Here is a 17,500-nt window from a genome sequence, read left to right as displayed (position 1 = left end):
GTGGGTACTCAGTTTCCACCTGTGTCCCCCTTGTTCGCGTCCCACCAGTGTTGAATAGTTTATCCCTGTCTACCCTGTCGATTCCCCCTGAGGATTTTGTAGGTAGTGATCATGTCTCCCCTTACTCTTCTGTCTTCCAGTGTCGTAAGGTGCATTTCCCGCAGCCTTTCTTCGTAACTCATGCCTCTTAGTTCTGGGACTAGTCTAGTGGCATACCTCTGAACTTTTTCCAGCTTCGTCTTGTGCTTGACAAGGTGCGGGCTCCATGCTGGGGCCGCATACTCCAGGATTGGTCTTACATATGTGGTATACAAGATTCAGAATGATTCCTTACACAGGTTCATGAAAGCAGTTCTGATGTTAGCCAGCCTCGCATTCGCCGCCGATGTTATTCTTTTGAAGTGGGCTTCAGGAGACAGGTTTGGCGTGATATCAACTCCTATATCTTTCTCTCTCTCCGTTTCGTGAAGGACTTCAGTCTCCCATTCGGTATCGAGTGTCTGGCCTCCTACTTTCGTTACCTTATATTTACTCGGGCTGAACTTTAGTAGCCATTTGTTGGACCATTCCTTCAGTTTGTCTAGGTCATCTTGTAGCCTCATACTATCTTCCTCTGTCTTGATCCTCCTCAACCCCAACCACTTGGGCTGGACGGTAGAGCGACGGTCTCGCTTCATGCAGGTCGGCGTTCAATCCCCGACCGTCCAAGTGGTTGGGCACCATTCCTTCCCCCCGTCCCATCCCCAATCCTTATCCTGACTCCTTCCAAGTGCTATACAGTCGTAATGGCTTGGCGCTTCCCCTTAATAGTTCCCTTGATCCTCCTCATAATTTTTGCATCATCAGCAAACATCGAGAAGAACGAGTCAAGTCCTTCTGGGAGATCATTTACGTATATCAGAAACAGTATAGGTCCAAGGACTGATCCCTGTGGGACGCCACTGGTGTCTTCCCTCCACTCCAAGACCCCGCCCCTCACAGTGACACGCTGTGTCCTGTTGCTTAGGTACTCTCTTATCCAGTGGAGTACCTTCCATTTCACTCCTGCCTGCATCTCCAGTTTGTGCACCAGTCTCTTATGTGGTACTGTGCCAAAGGCTTTCTGGCAGTCCAGAAATATGCAGTCTGTCCACCCCTCTCGCTCTCTCTTGCCTAATTTTTGTTGCCTGGTCATAGAACTCAATTAAACCTGTTAGGCATGATTTGCCATCTCTGATCAGGTGTGCGTGCATGCGCAGAGAGGCTGTGGAGGTGCGCAATACAGGTGTTTATGCAGGTGGTGCATACAGGCAGAGGTCCTGTGTGAGGGGGGGGGGGATTCCTGTGTGAGGGGGGGCTGTGTGGGTGGGGGGCGCCGCATAGTGCCCCCCCCCCCCCCGCACCCTCAACACTCAAGTCAATTGGCATGCCCACAGAAAACGGCGGGTGGTTCACTCTCATGTAAACAACATGGACATGTGATGAAATTATTAGAATATATATGTGTGTGTGTGTGTGTGTGTGTGTGTGTGTGTGTGTGTGTGTGTGTGTGTGTGTGTGTGTGTGTGTGTGTGTGTGTGTGTGTGTTAGTGTTAGATCAATCCTGTCATCTCACAGATATATATCAGTTCACAAATCAACCACTTGATGTAAACGGTAGAGCGACGGATCTCGCTTCATGCAAGTCGGCGTTCAATCCCCGACCGTCCACAAGTGGTTAGGCACCATTCCTTCCCCCCGTCCCATCCCCAATCCTTATCCTGACCCCTTCCCAGTGCTATATAGTCGTAATGGCTTGGCGCTTTCCCCCTAATAGTTTCCTTCCTTCCTTCATAAAGAAATCACAATGGTGTAATATATCAATGATAATTTTTTTTGAGGCTAAGGAGTAAATCGAATCTATCCAAACGTACATATAGTCTATCCAAACGTACATGTAATCTATCCAAACGTACATGAAGTCTATCCAAACGTACATGTAATCTATCCAAACGTACATGAAGTCTATCCAAACGTACATGTAATCTATCCAAACGTACATGAAGTCTATCCAAACGTACATGTAATCTATCCAAACGTATATATAGTCTATCCACACGTACATGTAATCTATCCAAACGTACATGTAATCTATCCAAACGTATATATAGTCTATCCACACGTACATGTAATCTATCCACACGTACATGTAGTCTATCCAAACGTTCATGTAATCTATCCACACATACATGTAATCTATCCAAACAAACACACATAGCCTAGTCACATATTTATAAGACCACCAAGCCAGCAAAACACTTAAGCAGTGGTTACATCCCCTGAATAATGAGTCAACACCACTCAGAAAATAATAAAAAAATATCTATAAAAACATATCAAGTCTGTCATAAATAAAAGTAATGAAAATAATTTGTTCTTGTTGATGTTTAAATTTTATGAAGCCGAATAATCACGTCGCTTAAAAGAAAACGGCGAAGGATTATTTGCAACAGCGGACTAGTGTAAATAATTCACTACTTTGATGGAAGTGAAATTATTACATTGGCTTGGTAAACATTCGCGTAGTTTGCTGTCACTGATGAGTTGTGATGACAAGAGATGTTAATGTCATATTTGGTTACTGGTCTACAGTAGAAGCCTGTCAGGAGATGAGTGACGCTGCCTAATACCGTCACTATGGCGGTGTGTTCACTCACGGGATGAGTGACGCTGCCCAATACTGTCACTATGGCGGTGTGTTCATTCACGGGATGAGTGGCGCTGCCCAATACTGTCACTATAGCGGTGTGTTCACTCACAGGATGAGTGACGCTGCCCAATACTGTCACTATAGCGGTGTGTTCACTCACGGGATGAGTGGCGCTGCCCAATACTGTCACTATAGCGGTGTGTTCACTCACGGGATGAGTGGTGCTGCCCAATACTGTCACTATGGCGGTGTGTTCACTCACGGGATGAGTGACGCTGCCCAATACTGTCACTATAGCGGTGTGTTCACTCACAGGATGAGTGACGCTGCCCAATACTGTCACTATAGCGGTGTGTTCACTCACGGGATGAGTGGCGCTGCCCAATACTGTCACTATAGCGGTGTGTTCACTCACGGGATGAGTGACGCTGCCCAATACTGTCACTATAGCGGTGTGTTCACTCACAGGATGAGTGGCGCTGCCCAATACTGTCACTATGGCGGTGTGTTCACTCACAGGATGAGTGACGCTGCCCAACAAACCCACCCTCCAAATAAAAAAACAAATTACATTTATATTTAAATCCTTTCAAACTAATTCTTCCCATGGCCACTAACTTCAAACAACCTAAACAGAAAAGTTTGCTTTCTTAAATATACTTAAAAATCACTAACTTTTAAAGAACATATGAATTAAAGAAATTATTAAAAAAAGTCCTTTTTTCCCCACAATGAAATGTAGCTCCTATTTATATCCACCCAAACGCATTCTTATACATGTTTAGCCTACGCTTGAAACAATCAATCTAAAGATTTAAATGAAGCTATGGTTCTAGTGAATACCATGATGGTACTTGTGCAAGGACAGTATGGTGATAACGATGGTATTATCGTGGTATCTGCAGTGTTAACGGGACCTTTCTCATCTATCCCGTTCCATCTTCCTTTCCTTAATTCATCTTGTATTCCCCCGTGTTCATATTAATGAATCCTATTTCATCTTGGTTATCATCAATATAGTCTCCCCTTAATTACTCCCATTTTCTAGTTATCCGGTTTTCTTTGCTCTATTTATCAAAATAATCCTAAATACCCTGGATTATTTAAGCACCCCCCTTTGATTTATCTTGATTATCCTGATGCGCTTTGTCCTCCCTTGTACCGTTCCAATTATCCAGTTAATCCCATCTAATATCCACCCTATTTACTAAAGTCACCCCCTGTTCTATAATCCCTGCTCTTATGCCTTTTACGACACGCCGACGACATTAAGATGCGGGAAAGGTGTCGTAAGATTAGATAACATTATCCAGTATCCTATCTAAGGAAGCGGTGGATTTTATTATGCGATTTATGGTAATGTGTAGTGGCGGAAGCTTTGATAAGACACACATAAGCTAGCAGGAGTCTAGACCAGTACTAGCTGGTGTGGGGCTAGTGGTGCTAGTTGAAGGAGGTACAAACCCAACCAACCTCCCTAACCTAGCCAGGCCGATGTATAGAAAACGTCAATGTTACGGTGATTTGTGTTAATACGTCGCATTTGTAACGGATTGGTCGACTCCGTTGTAAATTTGACCTGGATGGGAGACGACGGGATGAGTATAGGGGTAAGTGGATAGTATTTTATGGAGGTTAAACTGAAGGTGGTTAATTACTACCGCTGCTACACTACGGCCACCTGGGCTGGATGTGAACGACCCTATGTTGTCTGGGCTGGAGGATGTGAACGAGCCTACGTTTACCTGGGCTGGAGGATGTGAACGACCCTATGTTTACCTGGGCTGGAGGATGTGAACGACCCTATGTTATCTGGGCTGGATGTGAACGAGCCTACGTTTAACTGGGCTGGAGGATGTGAACGAGCCTACGTTTACCTGGGCTGGAGGATGTGAACGAGCCTACGTTTAACTGGGCTGGAGGATGTGAACGAGCCTACGTTTACCTGGGCTGGAGGATGTGAACGAGCCTACGTTTAACTGGTCTGGAGGATGTGAACGAACCTATGTTTACCTGGGCTCGAGGATGTGAACGAATCTACGTTATCTGGGCTGGAGGATGTGAACGACACTATGTTTACCTGGGCTGGAGGATGTGAACGAACCTACGTTTACCTGGGCTGGAGGATGTGAACGAACCTACGTTTACCTGGGCTGGAGGATGTGAACGAATCTACGTTTACCTGGGCTGGATGTGAACTACTGCCACCACCACCACCACCGTACACTGTTGCCACCACCACCACCACCGTACACTGTTGCCACCACCACCACCACCGTACACTGTTGCCACCACCACCACCACCGTACACTGTTGCCACCACCACCACCACCGTACACTGTTGCCACCACCACCACCACCGTACACTGTTGCCACCACCCACCACCACCGTACACTGTTCCACCACCACCACCACCGTACACTGTTGCCACCACCACCACCACCGTACACTGTTGCCACCACCACCACCACCGTACACTGTTGCCACCACCACCACCACCGTACACTGTTGCCACCACCACCACCACCGTACACTGTTGCCACCACCACCACCACCGTACACTGTTGCCACCACCACCACCACCGTACACTGTTGCCACCACCACCACCACCGTACACTGTTGCCACCACCACCACCACCGTACACTGTTGCCACCACCACCACCACCGTACACTGTTGCCACCACCACCACCACCGTACACTGTTGCCACCACCACCGTACACTGTTGCCACCACCACAACAACCACCACCACCAACCTGATCTCAGCGACCACCATCTCGCCCTGACAGGAGAACATTTCCTCCTACCTATTTATCAGATCGAAATCAATCATAAGTTTTATACTACTCTTTACAGGCCTTAGAGAGCCTATAATGTCTCTCCTGTTGGACTTGACTGTTTGGAGCAAGTCTTACCAACAGAGGTGAACGGTACGTAAGCCTGGGTCAACATCACCCTTGCTGTTGACCAGACCACACACTAGAAATTGAAGGGACGACGACGTTTCGGTCCGTCCTGGACCATTCTCAAGTTGATTGTCGATCACCCTTGCTGTATGCGACCTTGGCTGCTGGGTTAAGGGTTCTGTTTAACACGTAACAAACTCTGCGGAGAAATACATACTTATTTCATTTATAAACCTGTTAATATATGTTTAAGAAGACTGTGGCTTCTTGACTCAAAGTTTTCTGGAGTTTAATATTTCTTCTTTCCATTTCTTTATAATGTAAATAATGGAAATTATTTTGAGGCAATGGTGGGGACTTTAACTCGCGATCTGGTGATGCCCAGACGTCTGTCTTAACCGACTCAGCCATGATGGTGCAAAAGTTGACTAACCCGGAACTCTACTGAGCTCTCTGGGAGGTTCTGGAGGCCCTAAACCGGGGCCCAAGAGTGGTTGGGTTGACTGTTAAATCATGGTTGAGCCCAAGAGACCAGGAGTCAGGGAGACGCTTGGTTGTCCTCCAGCTCCCGTCCCCCCACTCACCAGTGTGGAGTGTTGTTAGTAGCGAAGCTGGTCCCACCCCTACGGTGGCCATGATCGAGCGACGGTCTCGCTTCATGCAGGTCGGCGTTCAATCCCTCAGACCGTCCACCAAGTGGTTGGGGACCATTCCTTTCCCCCTCGTTCCATCCAAAATCCTTATCCTGACCCCTTCCCAGTGCTATATAGTCGTAATGGCTTGACGCTTCCCCCTGATAGTTCCATTCCATCTCCACCCAGAGTCCTGGTTGACTTGAGGCGTCATAAAGTGTTACACTTGCAACACTCCATCGTGCTGGCAGGTGCAAGACCACCTTGCAACACTCACTATGTCTTGGTGCAACACACAGGTCAACCTAATTCATCCTACTCTCATTGCATCCTTCGAATTAAGGGGGGACAAAGTATCTTTGAACCCGGTGTTCAAAGTATCGTAAAGGATCGTAATATCACAACTTTATATCAGGTTATTGTGCCAACTGAACGGATGTAGTGATTATCCTGATAGTTCACGAACGGTCGGAGGGTATCACTGGGATCAAGAGGTAATGACGTCACGTAATCATAAACTTGTACAAATCAGAAATGAAATCAAACAATTACCGACCCGGACGTGACGGAGCAGCTGTTGTTCGAGGCCTTATGTGAACAAGACCGATCGTGCTCACCTCAACGCTTTACCACGTAATTGTTGTTTATGTAATAACAGGAAAATCATTTCAATTTCAACACTTATTCCCTGACCAAAACAACTTGGCGGCAACAGCTACGAGTGTGATGCGCATCTCTCACCTCCTTTTCATTTTGGCGGGACCTGAGCTCCACGAAAGGTGTCGATCGCCCCTTTTTTTTCTCAACACTTTTCAGCTCGATTCTTTTATCACTAGCTAGAAACATCATTGTGTAAATAATCTGTTGAAGAAATTTTGAAATATCACCGTTGACAACTGGAGGTAAACCAATATTGAGATTAATATGGATAAAAAAAACGAAATACAAACAGCTTGGGTGCGCGGAGTGTGTCCCGTGGGACGCCGGGAGGGATGTATGGCGCGAGGTTATGGCTATCTCAACATCGCCTTCCTCCTCGCTTTCCACAACTCTGGATTCTACGGACGATTATTTTTTCTTACCACTGCCGCAGAAATGCTTTACATAGTGACGGAATCATTCGTCATTCAACCGGCACAACGAATTATAAACTGTGATGTACGATACTTTTACGCACGCGCGCATGTGAAGACGTGTACGGTACTGGCGTTAGTACAGTCTTTGATGCACACGTTGTGAAGATGGCGCAGGTTTTGTGTTGTCATTTGTTACTGTGGCGAGGGATCTGTCTCGCTAAATATGGCGTGTTCAAACTTTCTGCCAGACTGTGGGTGCAGGAAGTGAGAGGTGCTGGGAAGATATAAGGAGATCCAAGGGATATATATATTATATATATATATATATATATATATATATATATATATATATATATATATTATATATATATATATATATATATATATATATATATATTGTATATATATATATATATATATATATATATATATATATATATATATATATATATATATATATATATATATATTATTGTTCAGTGAAGATCCACAAGGTATTCTCTCTGAGTACTCTTTATTTTCTCCTCCGAGGCTATGGGTCCCCAAGCTGCAGATCAGTATAAACTGTATGTCCCCCTCCCTGACTGGAGGCCGGGGAGACGCACCAGAGGTCTCCCCAGTACTAACACCACTCCGCCATATCGACGGTGGAGTCAAGAGGACGGACCAGGCCCAACTGGGCATCTTGAGTAGAAAGAGAACAAGTGTGGCCCGTCCACTTGTGTCTAGTCGGTCACACCTGGCTTGGCACACTTGTTTCTGTCAGAGCCAGTCACAGTTGCCTACCTGTGAGGCAGACGGCAGGTGTCCGACCGCTGGTATGGACAGACCAGAGGTGTTATCTCTCATCTGGTCAACTCATGACCCCCCCCCCTCATGACCCCCCCATCCTCTCCCTCCTCATGACCCCCCATCCTCTCCCTCCTCATGTCTCCATCACTGTCTCACTCTCTTTGTTGCTCTCTACCAAGGCCTGTAGGGACAGGCCAGGTTGGGTCCACCACAATCGTTCAGTATTTCGAATTCCTACCCACCCGCCCCCCTTCCTCATCCACTTGGGCCGGTAGATAGAGCGACAGCCTCCTTTCTTGCAGACTGACGCTCGATCCCCAATGACCAAAGGGATGGAGCACAGATCCTTCACATATCCCAGCACCTATCCTGTTCACATGTCCTTTCCAAGTGCTGTATTGGCTTAGCGTTTTCTGTTGATTCTTCGAATACACCTTCGAATGCCACGTACAGGATGGGTCTGGCATGCATGACATTGGCGTCATGTCAGAAAGATCCTGATGGTGAGAAACCTACAGCCTCGCCCATCAGATTATACACCGTTCAGAAACATCAACATTTGAGTAGAGTTTACCTACAGATTGCGCGTACGGGCTTTATCAGAGGTGACAGAGATACCCGCCTGTAGGTAACTCCTGACTCATGTCTGTGTATGACAGGCCAACACACACTATTGACATGACCAGTCGACCAAACAACTCTGGCATTGGTAGCGGCCTTCATGACCTTAATGCTGCCTTGTTGACCAGACCACACACTAGAAGGTGAAGGGACGACGACGTTTCGGTCCGTCCTGGACCATTCTCAAGTCGATTGTCTCAAGTCTTAATGCTGCCTTTTCTGTTTGATCTTTCCATAAACTGTTAAGAACTGTATAAACTATGACAATAATAAGCAGTTTGTAGGCTTACCGCGGATAATTAGAGGCATAACAGTGTAGAATAATAAGTTGGTTATCCTAAACGTTACGTAGATGTAGATGATGAGTCACATCTAAGTGTGACCAGTCGATCACAATCGACTTGAGAATGGTCCAGGACGGACCGAAACGTAGTCGTCCCTTCATCTTCTAGTGTGTGGTTTGGTCACCACAGGAAATCTCCCAACAAACGCTACTTCCACCTCTGTGATAAGAACAAATGAGGTATTGATAATAGTTTCTTTCTCAGGAATTATAGAATATGTTGATAGCAGTTCCTTGAAGAAGAGAACCAAGACGTCACCGACTTCTCCCCCAAAACTTAGCTGGCATATATCCTTCCTTGGGAAATGCCAAGACGATTAACAGTAACACCACCACAACAGAACAACAGCCACGACATATTCACACGACAGGGGGAAGAGAACTATCAGGAGAACGCCTTAAGTCACCACGACTATATAGCACTGGGAAGGGACCAGGATAAGGATTTAGGATGGGACGAGGGGGGGGGGAAAGAATGGTGCCCAACCAATAGAACGGTCGGGAATTGAACACCGACCTGCATGAAGCGAGACAGTCGCTCTACCGTCCAGCCCAAGTGGACAGGACAGGATAAAGAGATTTAACAGCCACTGCAATAAGACAACTATATGTGTTGTACATACAGCAGCCAATAGCCAATATGCATACATACAGCATACAATATACATACATACAGCCAATATGCATACATACAGCATACAATATGCATACACACAGCATATAATATGCATACATACAGTCAATAGCGTCGTCAGTAAGAGAACACACAACAAGGTCACTATGGCTGGGAAGCCCTCAACTCCTGTAACCATTCATATATACACAAGACTTCTTACATTCTTGTACAGCCACTAGCACGCATAGCGCGCCTGCACGCCAACACGCACAACGGGGGCCTTAATCCTAATTTTCCCCCGGAAAACGACTCGCCAAATCGTTTAACAACCAAGAACCTATTCACTGCTGGTTGAACAGAGGCTACAGTTAAGGATTGGCGCCCAGTCAATCCTCCCCCCCGGCTAACATTAAAACGCAACATCTCTTGCTAAATATATTATACAAAAATTGTAAATTGTAAAATAGTAATGACGCTGATATCACGATACTCACCTTCAAGAATCCCTGCAAAAAAAAAAAAAAAAAAAAATCCCTCACCTAAACCCCCCCCCCCCCTCACGTCTCCTATATTGACCTCACCTTCGTCTCACTCAGCTCACCTCGTGCCCATATAAGCACTGTAGCCCCTGTGTATCTGTCACTCTTGATAAAGACCTTACAGAGGTCATTTGCATGTAACTGTTCATTTAGAGCGCTTGCCGTGACTGGTGTCTGCCATCATGGCGTTTGACACCGGCCCTGGTGAGGTGTCGTGTTCTCTCGTGTCATCACACAGTCATGACTGGGAATCATCAGGCAGTAATGATTACCGTGTTCCCTTTGTTTCCTTCCAAGTTTCTCCACCAGTTTGGCCTCCTGTTGGCTGCCCCGCAGGATGACGCGGTTCTTCAGGCGAGGCTCAGGCTCTTACTCGACCACTTCTCCATTACAACAACAAATGAATTAAATAAGTGCACACGAAACGAGATTATATCTGCGTCTAGCCTGCCTCTGTACTCGTCGGAACACAAAGGACCATCAGACCATAGCTACGTGGACGACACAGATGGTCTTATCACACTGTGTGTGTCCTGGAGGTAGGGGGGGCTGTGTGGGAGAGGAACGCACACTGGCATGGGCATGTCCAGTCCTCACAGATGGTGTATCTTATGATGAGATGCCCTTAACACACACTGGGAACCACTAACACACACACTGGGAACCACTAACACACACTGGGAACCACTAACACACACACTGGGAACCACTAACACACACTGGGAACCACTAACACACACACTGGGAACCACTAACACACTGGGAACCACTAACACACTGGGAACCACTAACACACACACTGGGAACCACTAACACACACTGGGAACCACTAACACACACACTGGGAACCACTAACACACACACTGGGAACCACTAACACACTGGGAACCACTAACACACACACTAGGAACCACTAACACACACACTCGGAACCACTAACACACTGGGAACCACTAACACACACACTGGGAACCACTAACACACTGGGAACCACTAACACACACACTGGGAACCACTAACACACACTGGGAACCACTAACACACACTGGGAACCACTAACACACACACTGGGAACCACTAACACACACTGGGAACCACTAACACACACTGGGAACCACTAACACACACTGGGAACCACTAACACACACACTGGGAACCACTAACACACACTGGGAACCACTAACACACACTGGGAACCACTAACACACACACTGGGAACCACTAACACACACACTGGGAACCACTAACACACACTGGGAACCACTAACACACACTGGGAACCACTAACACACACACTGGGAACCACTAACACACACACTGGGAACCACTAACACACACACTGAGAACCACTAACACACACACTGGGAACCACTAACACACACACTGAGAACCACTAACACACACACTGGGAACCACTAACACACACTGGGAACCACTAACACACACACTGGGAACCACTAACACACACACTGGGAACCACTAACACACACACTGGGAACCACTAACACACACTGGGAACCACTAACACACACACTGGGAACCACTAACACACACACTGGGAACCACTAACACACACACTGGGAACCACTAACACACACACTGGGAACCACTAACACACACACTGAGAACCACTAACACACACACTGGGAACCACTAACACACACACTGGGAACCACTAACACACACTGGGAACCACTAACACACACACTGGGAACCACTAACACACACACTGGGAACCACTAACACACACTGGAAGGCCACCAGCATCTCATCATCACACACCTCTAGCATGCGTCGACTATCTGGACGATTTGGTAATGTATGCAAATGTTCGTTTTTAATTAAGCAATTCGTGGACGAGCATCTAGAGCACTGGGTCTCCCGCCGTGGCTAGCACGCAGCCTCAACTAGCTACGTCTCCATCCCTTGTACAGTTGCCTAACCGGCAAAGAGTCCGCCGGCGGGTCGAGGCGTCTCTCAATGCTCGAGTCGCTAAACTGTTGGAGAATCAGATCGAGAATGTTGTCCTGCCAACGAAAGAAACCCAGAGGCACGCATGCAGGATTAGAGAGATTCGTGTTTAATAGAATTGGTCTTACCGTCAGGGGTGCAGGTGGGGGCCGTGGAGGTCCACTTGCCGCCCACACATAGCGTGATGCGCGAACCCTGCAGGGTGTAGCCGTCGTTGCAGCTGTAGGAGACCAGCACGCCGGCCTTGCCCAGGGAGACGCGGCCGTTGGGCAGCGCCGCTGGCGGTATGCACCGGCCGGAGCGCCCCTCCACCACGCCGCCCGCCAACACTGTTGGGGGAAAGGACATTTTACCATTATCATCACCACCAAACCACATCAGTGTTTTATATTTCCTGGAAAACATTTAAGCAATTTATACATGTTTAAGGACAATGATACATAACATCAGTATTTGATCCCTCTCGTTGCCCATTCTCTTCGTCCTCAAGTCGAGCCGAAGAAAGAATTTCTTTCTTTCAACAAAATGACTACCGGTGACCCACAACGATACTGGACACCTTATGACCCCTCCACGACGACCTCCGCCGTCCTCAGCGACACCAAACAACTCTCGGAAGGTCCAGGACAATGGACTTGATAATGGTCCAGGACGGACCGAAACGTCGTCGTCTCATCTTCTTCGAATGTGTGGTTTGGCCATCATATCTTCAGCCACGTTATTGTGACTCCTCGCCTGTAACTCCTGGAAGCATCAGTGACGCCAGGGAATGACGGTCGGTCGGCCGGTCGGTCGAGCGGACAGCATGCTGGATTTGTGATCCTGTGGTCCTGGGTTCGATCCCAGGCGCCGGCGAGAAACAATGGGCAGAGTTTCTTTCACCCTATACCCCTGTTACCTAGCAGTAAAATAGGTACCTGGGTGTTAGTCAGCTGTCACGGGCTGCTTCCTGGGGGTGGAGGCCTGGTCGATGACCGGGCCGCGGGGACACTAAAGCCCCGAAATCATCTCAAGATAACCTCAAGATAAGATAACAGACCGTAGTCGCTACCCGCCAGTTAATCCACGATTCCCGCCTTGTCCACGGCCTGCACACTTGTCCTGCTCAAAGTTCAGCTTGTGTTGTATCCTGCTGCAGTCTCATCCCGTCTGTAACCCTCTTATACTCCCTGAGTACAAGAGAGGGGGATACAGTTCCCTGAGAGGGCTGGTGCCAGGGGGCAGGTAAGCCCAGAGATGCCACCCACAGCGTCTCAGATCCGCATGTTTGTGTACTTCGCTGAGAGGGGGGAAATGTTCCCTGGGTTCGTGTGTAAACATCATCACACCTAAACATTGCTGTAACAAGATAGACGTTGTCCTCCGCAGCCCCTGATACACTCACCCTTGCCCCGCTACACCCGCCCTTGCCCCGCTACACCCACCCTTGCCCCGCTACACCCGCCCTTGCCCCGCTACACCCACCCTTGCCCCGCTATACCCACCCTTGCGCCACACCACTGAAACAGTGTAGGTAGTTGTAAAACCAAAGGTAACAGCCTTTGACCATATTATTATTTGGTATTTGCTATCTGAACGGTATTTGATCATTCCTCAGAAAGCGACCCACAACGGTCGACTAACAACCAAGTTCCTAATTACTGCTAGGTGAACAGAGGCAACGGGTGCAAGGAGACGCGCCTAGCTGTCTCGCCCTGCCCAGGATCTGTGGCCGACCAGCGCTACACCTGCCGTCAAATACAGAGTGATATTGCCAACATTATTCTTATTGAGAAAATCATCTGGGGCTCTGAGGCGACTCGAACCCGGGACCGAGATAACCCCAGCCGCTGACGCTAACCACTGCACCACCCTGACTTTGTTAAAGCTGTAGTAGTAGAAAGAGGAGCAGCAGAAGAATAATAAGTCTGGCACAAAAATAACATTAGTTCTTGGGTTTAACATTTTTCTCCCATATTACCAGTTGTGTGTAATGACTTGCCCTGTCCTATGCCCTATGGGAGCCGGTCGGCCGTGCGGACAGCACGCTGGACTTGTGATCCTGTGGTCCTGGGTTCGATCCCAGGCGCCGGCGAGAAACAATGGGGCAGAGTTTCTTTCACCCTATGCCCCTGTTACCTAGCAGTAAAATAGGTACCTGGGTGTTAGTCAGCTGTCACGGGCTGCTTCCTGGGGGGTGGAGGCCTGGTCGAGGACCGGGCCGCGGGGACACTAAAAGCCCCGAAATCATCTCAAGATAACCTCAAGAAGAAGATCCCAAGGGTCATGAAGGCTGAATGAACAGCGCTCAGGATTCGTTGTCATGAGGTTCCAGGTTCGATCCCCGGTGGAGGTGGAAACAAACGGGCCGAGTTTCTTTCACCCTGATGCCCCCTGTTCACCCAGCAGTAAATAGGTACCTGGGAGTTAGACAGCTGCTACTGGCTGCTTCCTGGGGATGTGTGACAAAAAGGAGGCCTGGCCCGAGGACCGGGCCGCGGGGACGCTAAGCCCCGAAATCATCTCAAGATAACCAGATCCTTCCCTTCATAACCTGCCCCAACCTTCCCTTCACAACCTGCCCCAACCTTCCCTTCACAACCTGCCCCAACCTTCCCTTCACAACCTGCCCCAACCTTCCCTTCACAACCTGCCCCAACCTTCCCTTCATAACCTGCCCCAACCTTCCCTTCACAACCTGCCCCAACCTTCCCTTCATAACCTGCCCCAACCTTCCCTTCACAACCTGCCCCAACCTTCCCTTCATAACCTGCCCCAACCTTCCCTTCACAACCTGCCCCAACCTTCCCTTCATAACCTGCCCCAACCTTCCCTTCACAACCTGCCCCAACCTTCCCTTCATAACCTGCCCCAACCTTCCCTTCACAACCTGCCCCAACCTTCCCTTCATAACCTGCCCCAGCCTTCCCTTCACAACCTGCCCCAACCTTCCCTTCATAACCTGCCCCAGCCTTCCCTTCACAACCTGCCCCAACCTTCCCTTCACAACCTGCCCCAACCTTCCCTTCATAACCTGCCCCAACCTTCCCTTCACAACCTGCCCCAACCTTCCCTTCATAACCTGCCCCAGCCTTCCCTTCACAACCTGCCCCAACCTTCCCTTCATAACCTGCCCCAGCCTTCCCTTCACAACCTGCCCCAACCTTCCCTTCTCCCTCACTCCACAATTTCCTCCCCCCCCCACCCCAGGAGCCCCAGGAGCGTCTGACCTTCCCACGACCCCCTCTCATTCCCAGACCCCCCCTCCCTAACCCCTTCCCCACCCTTCCCATCCACTCCCCCTCCTCTCCACCCTCTACCTACTTCCCCTTCCCCCACCCTTCCCCCTCTCCCTCCCCAACCGTTCCTACTCCCCCTACACACCCTCTTCCCCCCCCCTAATCAAGCCTGGGGGGGGTACACATATACCTGGTGCAATCAGCCGTGTCCTTACCTGCTGGGAAAGCAGGTAGACAGCAGATGGGGTGATCAATCAAGCAGACAGCAGATAGGGTGATTAATCAGGCAGACAGCAGATGGGGTGATCAATCAGGCAGACAGCAGATGGGGTGATTAATCAGGCAGACAGTGATGGGGTGATTAATCAGGTAGACAGCAGATGGGGTGATCAATCAGGCAGACAGCAGATGGGGTGATTAATCAGGCAGATGAAAAGCGTAATCAATAATTAGGAAAATGAGAGAATGAATTTAAGGGATGGAAAGTTAATGCAGACAGAAAGGCAGACAGGCAGCCTAATATGGAGTCACAGGCAGACAAGCAGCCTGACAGGCAGGCAGACAGACAGCCAGACAGCGTGACAGGCAGACAGACAGCCAGACAGCGTGACAGGCAGGCAGACAGACAGCCAGACAGCGTGACAGGCAGGCAGACAGACTAACATGGAGACAAGAGAGAGAGACAGCTTGACATGGAGACAGAAAAGCATTCAGCTTGACATGTAGCCAAGACAGCTTGGCAGATAGCCTGCCACGAAGACAGGCAGACAGATAACCTTGCCGGCAAGTGAACAGGCAGACAGGACACCCGTGTCACGAGCTGACTGTGTGTGGCCACACACACACACACACACACACACACACACACACACACACACACACACACACACACACACACACACACACACACACACACATACACACACAGGTGTTCCCGAGCACCATAGTCACTATATCACCAGTTCAACATGGAGAAAGAGACGATATAACAGAGTTATATCGTCTAACGATATAACAGTTATATGGTTGGAAGGCAGGGGAAGGCAGGGGGGAAGGCAGGGGAAAGGCACGTGGGAAACAGGAGACAGAAGCGGTAGGGAAACAGAGGATGATGAGGAGAGAGCGACTGAAGTAAAGCTCTCTAAACACCCTGATGAGTTTAGTTCAGAAACTCTTGCCTTCTTATCCATGATTCCCCAATCATTTACACACAACTACTTACGAACCCCGTACATCTTTCAACAATCATGGCGGCTTTGTTTACAATTGATTAAGGAGTTCACGAGCTAAAAAAAAAATCACAAGCCAAGGTTATTACTGCTCTAAGCAGCCTCATAGTGCACTAGAACTCACAAACTGCTTCATCAATGTCAAGCAGCAGACCCCAGGTGGGGCCAAGCAGCAGACCCAGGTGAGGCCAAGCAGCAGACCCCAGGTGGGACCAGGCAGCGACGGGGCCAGCAGAATTAGAATTAGAAAACAGAATTAGAGGTGCGCCACGTTTGATAAAGAGAGACACAGAGCTTAAGAGGAACTTGTAAGTGCTCCTTGAGAAAGTGGTAAAGTGTAAGGGAACTAGGGAAGGGTAGGAGAGGTAAGGTGGTGAAGGAGAGAGAGAGAGAGGGAGGGTTAGGAAGGTAATAAAAGGGTAGGGAAAATTACCTAGAAGAGCAAAATTTGTAGATAAGGGACCCAGCGATGCCCAGACGGTAATGGTGGTCACAGAGATGATGACTACAGTGATGATGATGATGGTTACAATGATGAGGATGGTGGTGAAGATACAGTGTTGCAGGTTGTGCGTAGTTAAGTTTTTTTTTTTAGTCTACCACAGACGTGGCCAGATATTTACGATGCTAACCAACATATATACATTTTCATCTGTCCTCCAAGGACAAGGCGAGAGATCTGTTAAACATATAATTCAGTGATTTATTAAACAGTCAACAACAGGTGACTGTAGTGCTTTTAAAATACTAACCTAACCTAACCTAACCTACAGACATAAATACACAGTTAAGTGATGATTGCTGTGAGTAGTAAAGATGGTTAGAGAGATGAAGGTCATTTATTGTGAGGCTGTGGCCTCCGACACCTGATCAAAGCCGGATATAC

General features: G+C 48.4%; 1 protein-coding gene across 9 annotated transcripts in view; it reads right to left on the bottom strand.

Moving 5' to 3' along the window:
- Nucleotides 1-17,500, bottom strand: part of LOC123758751 (fibrillin-2) — a 344,156-nt gene that overhangs the window by 103,380 nt on the left and 223,276 nt on the right. For all 9 annotated transcript variants that reach the window (XM_069334438.1, XM_069334440.1, XM_069334445.1 and 6 more), the window contains one exon: nt 12,296-12,496. In XM_069334438.1, the coding sequence (XP_069190539.1) occupies nt 12,296-12,496 (201 nt within the window). The remainder of the gene's footprint in view (nt 1-12,295; nt 12,497-17,500) is intronic.

The sequence above is a fragment of the Procambarus clarkii genome, chromosome 31, assembly GCF_040958095.1.
Source record: "Procambarus clarkii isolate CNS0578487 chromosome 31, FALCON_Pclarkii_2.0, whole genome shotgun sequence".
NCBI classification, from domain to species: domain Eukaryota; kingdom Metazoa; phylum Arthropoda; class Malacostraca; order Decapoda; family Cambaridae; genus Procambarus; species Procambarus clarkii.
The sequence above is the reverse complement of the archived record's forward strand: the minus strand, read 5'-3'. Positions and strand labels throughout refer to the sequence as shown.